The 8,266-nt window shown below is 48.5% G+C and overlaps 1 protein-coding gene across 1 annotated transcript; it reads right to left on the bottom strand.

Annotated features, from left to right (window-relative positions):
• Window positions 1-2,958: 2,958 nt before the first annotated feature.
• Window positions 2,959-6,247, bottom strand: LOC123132333 (tyrosine-sulfated glycopeptide receptor 1-like). Its single transcript, XM_044552112.1, has one exon. The coding sequence runs from the start codon at window positions 6,245-6,247 to the stop codon at window positions 4,118-4,120; it is 2,130 nt and encodes a 709-aa protein (XP_044408047.1). The 3' UTR covers window positions 2,959-4,117.
• Window positions 6,248-8,266: the final 2,019 nt, after the last annotated feature.

Below are 8,266 nucleotides of genomic sequence, written 5' to 3' on the forward strand. Positions count from 1 at the left end.
CCTTCGCGCCAAGTACTTCCCACATGGGAATTTCTTTGAGGCGTCTCCTCACGGGTCACCTTTCTGGACCTCCATCCAATCCCTCAAACCGTACTTCGCCAGGGGAGCAAGGTTTACGGTTAACAACGGCCGCTCCACCCGGTTTTGGCACGACGTGTGGATTGGCCAGCAACCCCTTTGGTCGGAGTTCCCCCACCTCTACGCCATCGCGGTTGAGCCCAATCAACTGGTGGTGTCGGCCCTCAGTGCCTCCCCGCCCCCCATATACTTCAGAAGGGAGCTTGTGGGACCGGAGCGGGCCGAGTGGGATCACGTGCGGGCTTTGACTGCGACCGTCCGCTTATCGGACTCCGCAGACGAGGTCTCTTGGAGGCTCTCGGGCTCTGGCAAGTTCACTGTCAAGTCAATGTACAGGGAGTTGTGCCGCGGGCATGCCCCTATGGCAGCCTCGGGGTTTTGGAAGGCGCGAATCCCGCTAAAAATTAAGGTCTTTCTTTGGCAATTATGCCAGGATCGCCTTCCTACCTCTATTAATATAGCCAAGCGCAATGGCCCTGCTTCCGGACCGTGCGCTTTGTGTCATAACGCGGAAGATGCTGACCACGCGTTTTTTCGCTGCCCTTTGGCGCGGTTTGCTTGGAGTGCGGCCAGGGAGGCCGCTGGGGTGGATTGGGATCCACGCTCACGCTCTGAGCTTGTGTCTTACTTATCTGCGATCCCGGGCTCTTTGCGCCGGATAATGTGGACGTGTGCTTCGGCCTTGCTATGGGCCTTATGGCATATTCGTAACAAGTTTACTATCGAGGGAGCGTTTCCCTCTCACCCTGCTGATGTTATCTTCAAATGCATCTTATTCTTGCAGCAGTGGGCTACGCTGGGAAGGCAACAGGATGCTGATCTCCATCGACATGCCATCGCTCGGCTCCGCACAGTCTACTCGGTGTCCCGGGCCCCGTCGCCTCCTCCGTCTGCTGCCTTATAGGGATAGGCGGCCCTTTTGGTCCTGCTTTCTTTGAGCCTGCGTACTCGCTCTTCTGGCTAGCTATGCCATGTAACGCACTTATCACCGGTCTCGCCTTTTGGCTCTGCTTCGAAACTTGGCTGTCTAGCTTCGGTTCCGTTTAGTTTGGTCTTGATACTTTGTTTGCACGCTGCCTATTGTTGTGGGCTTTATTAATTTAAAGCCAGACGTCTCTGACGTCTATGTTCTAAAAAAAACTTTACCTTTTTTTTCTTGAGAAGAGTTTTTTTTAGGGGCTCTTAAGAAGAGAGCGGCCGTTCTGGACGCAGCGGCAGCTGAACGCAGCTATCTGGCCGCTCGTCCTGGCGAGGTGATGCGCGCAGTAAGATTCGTTGAAATGGGAAAAGGCGACATAAATCGGCCAAAACATGCGAATACACGCGTCCACGTCGGCCGGGTGGGCTCATCTGGGGTACGCCTCTGACGCAAAGGGATCATTTCTGCAGAGCGTGCAGGGCTGTACGAGTACCATTTTTTACTCCACGGCCCAGTACTGTCATTACTAAAGTGATTCTAGGCAACGCAGTGTGGGTGGCGTGTTGCGTGTACCCAGGTTAGGCCATGTCCTGTGTCCCACATAATTTTCTTTTCCAGTTGGGGGCAAAGACAAGGCTGAGCCGAAAGTACTTTGGGCGCTCGAGGTCCTCCTGGATCTGCTCATGGCGATTCCCGGAGCGACCACGCCGGCGTTGGTCTTTGGTTGAGTTAAACTCTTCCTCTATTCCTGTTCTTCATTGTCTCTCGAACTGACCAGCTTGCGCCGCACACCGGTACTGCAGATCGACGGCGGTGGCAACCGCTTCAGTGTTGCGCGAGGGGGAAAACACGGGTGGTGCCACCGGTTCTGCCATGCTCGATTCGGCCGTAGCCGTGGAGTCGCCGTAGAGGTGACCAGCGGATCAGGGCCGGGCGGTTCCGGGGCCGTTTGGCATCTCTTCTGATGTTGACTTGTCCGGCGCGTCTTGCATGACGTTCAGTTCAAAGGGCGGATGTGTGGCGTCGGCGGACGCCGGCGAGGTGGCGCGCACCGTCGACTCGTGGGGCTGGAAACGGATGCTGGGGTTCTGATCTGTCCCGGACACAAACCATTTTGTCCTGATCCCGGGGCACCTTGGGCACAAGATGAATGGCAGCGACGGCGGAGTTTTCAGGAGACGGCGAGCAGGCGACGCAGAACTCTGGGGCATCTTGGCGCAGTGGTGGTGGATCGGAACAAGGAAAAGCTGGTGCGTGGTGGGAACAGACCTTGCCAGTGATCAGTACTACCTAGTACCTACGATGCGTCCTCGTGTCTGCGCGCGTACCATGCTCATGTCAGATTGTGTGCCAGAGTTCGTCCTTGAAATACACATATACGTTACATATCGCTCTCCAACGTCCGGCTATACTCTAACTAGCACGCTTCGGTGGTTCGAATCGCGACGGCACGCGCGCCGTAGATGCAGTGCGTGCAGCTGCCGCTGCGTGCAGGGATGCACTTCTCCTCTTGAGAAGAGCTTAGTAACTTTACTGATCTCCTTTCAGATTTGGCCCATTTGACAAAGAATCCGAGCCCAAGCTTTCAGACTCTTTGGACCGACAGTAGCAGGCTCCAGCCCATATGCCACATCCCGATCGGTCGCTCTGCTCCGCCTCCTCCTTCCAGTCCGGCAGCCGCACCGCCTCCCGCGAAAGCTATCCAACACAGGACAAGAAGCAGCCATTCTCGTGTTCATCTCCCAGCTCCCCACTCCCGCGCGCGAAGCACGGAGGCTGGCGAACCCTAGCGAATCTCCCGATCCGCGGCCACCCGGCGCGTGCCGGCGGCCGGAATTGAACAGCGGTTAATCTCGGGAAGCTTATGAGCCGGCGGCTGGTGGCCGGTGCAGCGCATATGTTTGGACAATCTACGACTCGGAGGTAACCCGCCCAATATTTACCTTTCTTTTTCTCTAAACTTAAGGTTAGAGCAATTTGATCAGGTTAAAGGGGGAAGTTCCATCCCTTAACTTTCGTTGTTAGGTAGTATAGGTGGGGAGATTCGAACCCAGGTGGCTTGTAAGTGGCGCTGCGAGGCTCTCCATGATCAGCGTCCCTGCTTACATTTGGGGATATTTGATCATGTCGAGTTTGACAGTATCACAGTAGTGGCTTTTTACTTTTTAGAGGACCATTTGTTATATCAGCAGCTGTCTAGGTGGTAGGGTCGCCACATTTGTATTCGATTAAATTGTGCATTTTGTACACATTCGCTTTTTGACCGGCTAGGCGGGGTTAACACATGCGGGCGGGAGCCGTGGGCCGGCACCGGTGCACGGGTGGCGGTGGGAAGGGAGGACGGCCCGGTGGTGTTCGGCGGCGAACGGCCAGAGCGTGCGGGCAGGAGACAGTTTTTTCCTTCGGTTTCGCTTCGGAAATTATTGGCGAAAAGGGATCTGTAAACGGGGAGTTGGGGTGTTTTTTGGTGATCCCACTTAGGTTATTGTTGCCAGCCTTGAGCACTTTGAGTTTGGAACAATTACCCAGTGCGTTTGGTATGTCGCCAATCAATTGGTTGTAACAGAGGTCAAGCAATGCCAAATATGGTGAGCCAAGGCAGACAGAAGGCGATACGTTCCCAGTGAAGCTGTTATTGCTGGCGTTGAGTGCGATCAGATTTTTCATCACCTTTCATGTGGCTGATGGAAATTCTGAGCTAAACTGGTTGCTTGACATGTTGAGTACCTGCAGAGGCTGGTCAGTGGTAACCAACGACGGTAGCTCGAGAACATTATTGGTGAAATGACAGCTGCTGGAGATGCTCTAATAACTTAACAAGGCAGCTAGTTATAAAAGCAAACCTATGTACTGGAGTACTTTTATTATTCAACAAGCTAACAATATACTAGTACTTTATAAGATTCTACTACTCCCTCCGATCCATATTACTTGTCGCTCAAATGGATGTATTTAGATGTATTTCAGTGCTAGATACATCCGCTTGAGCACACGTAATATGGATTGGAGGGAGTAATATATTAGTTAGACACAATTGCAGCTGGATACAAAGATGGGTACAACCAAGTCATGATTACCTTTATCCTTTGCATGCTAGACCATATTGCAGTTGTACTGAGCTTAACCAAAATATCTAAATAGTACTAACTGGTCATATAGCACCCCTACCACAAAGAAAGGACCAAAGGCAATCGCAAATATGACCTTCATGCTGTATTCTTTTGCAGAGATGTACATGGGAGCTTCTTCGACTGAACTGCAATCCCTAATAAGCAGAGAGCCACACAGCTTTGGGTTCCCATCAAAACTAGAAGTCTGAAACGTGCTCAGCTGGCCTGTTGTTGGAATAGGTCCTTCTAGGTCGTTGTTAGAAATGTTGAATTGTGAAAGGAAGTGAAGTTTCCCCAGTGCGGCAGGGATTGCACCGGTGAGATGGTTATTAGACAAATCTAGCCCCTGCAGATTTGTCAGGTTACAGATCGATTGTGGGATCGCTCCATAAAAGTTGTTGAAACTCAAGTCCAGGTAATGCGCTGTTTTCAAATGACCAATCTCTTGGGGGATTGCGCCAGTGAGTTTATTCTTACCGAGTTTCAGTCCTTTGGGCCAAGCACTGCCCATGCGGTATTGAAGTGACGGGTCAACATAAAAAATTGGTAGACCAAGGAGGTTTGGGTCCAAATAGATGCCAGCCTTGTCTGATTTTAGCATTGGCGTCTCCATCAACGCGATTGGGATTTCCCCAGTAAGGCTGTTGTTTGATACGTCCAGAATGAAGAGGTTATTTAGGGAGTTCATCCAGCTTGGCATTGGTCCAGTGAGTCGATTACTGACTAATAGTAGTATCTTCAGATTTGTGAGCTTGGACAACCAAATAGGTATCCTTCCAGTCAACGAACACCAGTCCATGGTAAGAAGTTGAAGATTCTGAAAACCGTCAATGAACTCATCTTGTGGCATGGCCTCATTCATGAAGTTTCTGCCAAGAAGCAGGGTGCTGATATTCCTGCTGCTCTTAAGGGCATGCAAGGCTTTTGTTATATTTGTAAAGCAGTTTCTACTAAGTGATAGGAAGGACAGGTGCTTCAGATTGCCAATTCTTGATGAGATTTCACCATGGAAATGGTTGCTGGACAGCCGCAGTGCAGTCAAATTACTGCATGAGTAAATGCTTTCTGGAACTATACCATTGAGATTATTCCTCAAGAGATCTAAACTTTTTAGATTATGTAGGGCGGCGAAGTTTACCTTCCCTAGATCTCCACTGAAGTTGTTGATCTTCAGATCAATGATTTTGAGATTTGTACAGTTGCCAAGAGCTGATGGCAGCTCCCCAGACATGTTATTGCTACCCAAATAGAGCTCCTCCAGCCTCTTGAGCAGACCTATCGACTGCGGAATCTTGCCACTGAAGTGGTTCCCTCCAAGGTCAAGAGTAGCTAGATTACCGAGTTTGACTATATGTGCTCCTTCAAGTTCTCCTTGTAAACCATTGTTGGGGAAGGAAAGGTACTGCAGCAAGGTAGCGTGGAAGGTTTCAACAGGGAGATTCCCACTTAGGTTGTTGTTGCCAGCCTTGAGCACTTTGAGCTTGGAACAGTTACCCAGCGCGTTTGGTATCTCACCACTCAATTGGTTGTAACAGAGGTCAAGCAATGCCAAATATGGTGAGCCAAGGCAGAGAGAAGACGGTATGTTCCCAGTGAAGCTGTTATTGCTGGCGTTGAGCGCAATCAGATTTTTCATGACCTTCCATGTGGCTGATGGAAATTCTGAGTTGAACTGGTTGCTTGAGATGTTGAGTACCTGCAGAGGCCGGTCGGTGGTAACCAAAGACGGCAGCTCGTGCAGCGATCCGTTGAGCCGGTTGAAGCTGACATCGAGGACGATGATGCTTCCGGAGGACATGATCTCTGGCAAAAGGTCACCAGAGAAGGAGTTGTACGAGAGGTTGATATGTAGCACGCTGGTGAGGTCGGCAAGGGACGGCGAGATGCACCCTTCAAGTCCTCTAGATGCCAGGGAGACTTCAGTGACAGCTCTGTCTTCATTGCAGGCGATGCCTTCCCACTCGCAGCAGTCTGTGCCGTTTTCACGCCATGACATGGCGAGGCCGCCATCTCGCGACAGCCCAGAAAGGAAACGAAGGAGATTGCGCTTCTCCTGCTCGGTGCATGCAGTGGAGCGAGATGCCAAGAGGAGCAGAAGGAACAGCTGCAGCACGACCGGAGGAACGGTGCATGAACGCATTGGTTCGTCCCCCCCCCCCCCCCCCCCCCCCCAAACCAAAGAGTTAATATTTCTACCGAAAAAGTTAAAGAACCTTATAGGCAGCCTAACATTCTTGCAGAATATATAGCTTTCCAATTAAAAAAATAGAGTTCCATTCCGAAAGCCAATGAAAAAGCCATTGGATTAACTAAAAAAGCCCCCCCCCCCCCCCTTTCTGCTGTTGCTCGAAGAATGCATGCAGTGCTGGTGCTAGTTATCATCTAGTAGTGGATTTATTTGCACATCAGAGCTACTGAACACCACTCATAAGATTCCCTATTTCTTGTGATGGGTGCACCTTAGGGCCCTGGGCCATGGTTCGTTGATACAGAAAAGACAGCGGCACTAGCATAGAAAAGCAACATCCGTGCCTATCAATTAATTAGCTATAGTAAAAGTCTATCAACTAGTTTATAAATCTATCATTTAGTTATGTCTGGATTAAGTAGTTACCGATTAGTCCAAAATTCTCAAGTAGCAAGAAGTCAATCTATTATCTCATCTCATCTTGCCCGGCCTATTCATTGCATTGCTGCTCAATAATACATAGATATAGGTGGTGCTCTTTGGTTACAGACTTACAGCACTAGTTTTGTTTACTGCATGCGTTAGTGACGGGCTGCCATTGGTAGGCAGGCCCAAACGGGGTACCAGCCTACTAATGGTTGTGTTTTTCACATGATTCATGTCTGTGGTGGATATTCTGCTCATAATTATTATGTTGGGTCATTTCCCACCAGTTCTTTGACTCTTTGTAGCTGATGAATACATATCCATGATTTCAGTTTGAAAATTTGCTTCATGGTTATGTTGAATAATATCCATGATTTCAGCTTGAAAAACTGCTTCATGGTTGTGTTTTTTCTCATGCTTCTTGTCAGTTCCCCGGAAATCATATTAATGTCATTTCCTTTGGGAGAAGTCCTGGAACAAAAGCAGAATTAAAGGCACATGTCACATATGCATCATCCATCAATGTAATATTTCGGATGCACAAAGAATGGCCATGGACTATTCCCCTATTCTTTGTGGCAAAGAAGCTTTGAGCTTCAACTTCCTATGTCTGTTTTCTGTCTTGTTATTTCCTTTTCTTTTTTGGACAGAAAAGCAGCATGTAGATGTCTCCATATGAGATAGATATTCCTGCTTTCACTACTCGGCAGCTCGAGTTCACCTGTTAAACAATTGTTCTTGATTAATTCCATTTCAGGACACTGTAATGACATTTCATTTGTTTTTTTTACTTTGCTTCATGCACAGTCAACCTCTCATGGTAGGTAATTCTTTTCAGGCGACTAATGTGGCCTCAAATGCAATCAGCAGCAGAATATTGTTGTCATGTTTCTCCATTTTGATTTCTGAACATAGACAATTTCTTCATAGTTATGTTTGATTATACATGTATCTGCCGACACAAATTCTTCTTTTCAAATGACACTTTTTCTGTTATATTTCACATTCCTTGGTCTTTCCCATGGATATGAACTCTTCTCATTTTTTACTATGGAGCTGAAGTATTCTTCCTGCTTGATTGGACCGCCATTCTGCTGTTTGTGTGCCTTTTAATGTGCAAACTGTGTAAACAGTTCCTCTTCTCAAACTATTGTGGGTCTAAGGGTCTGTTTGGTTTGTGCTCATATTTGCCCTACAAAAAGCTGGCTACCCAAATTTTCGGTTGAGGTTTTGCTTGTCAACGGATCCGTCAACATTGCCTAGAAAATGCATTAGAGTTGGTAAAGGACCATTGCCTCATTGGTATGCCCAAAGATTAGTTCCCATCCAAACAAAGACCAACGTTTTGATCATGGCCAAAAAGATTGCAGGGTACACTTTGGCTGCAATCCAAACATACCTTAAAACTAGTTATAACACACCCTTCAATTTTTGATGCCATTTAATTTACCCTTCTTGCTAAAACAGGGTGGTTTTACAACTTTTACTCCGCCATGTCGTTCACATGGATGTGAATTTGGCTGTGAAGCTACATGGGTGTTTGCA

The sequence above is a fragment of the Triticum aestivum genome, chromosome 6A (genome assembly GCF_018294505.1).
Source record: "Triticum aestivum cultivar Chinese Spring chromosome 6A, IWGSC CS RefSeq v2.1, whole genome shotgun sequence".
NCBI classification, from domain to species: Eukaryota; Viridiplantae; Streptophyta; class Magnoliopsida; order Poales; family Poaceae; genus Triticum; species Triticum aestivum.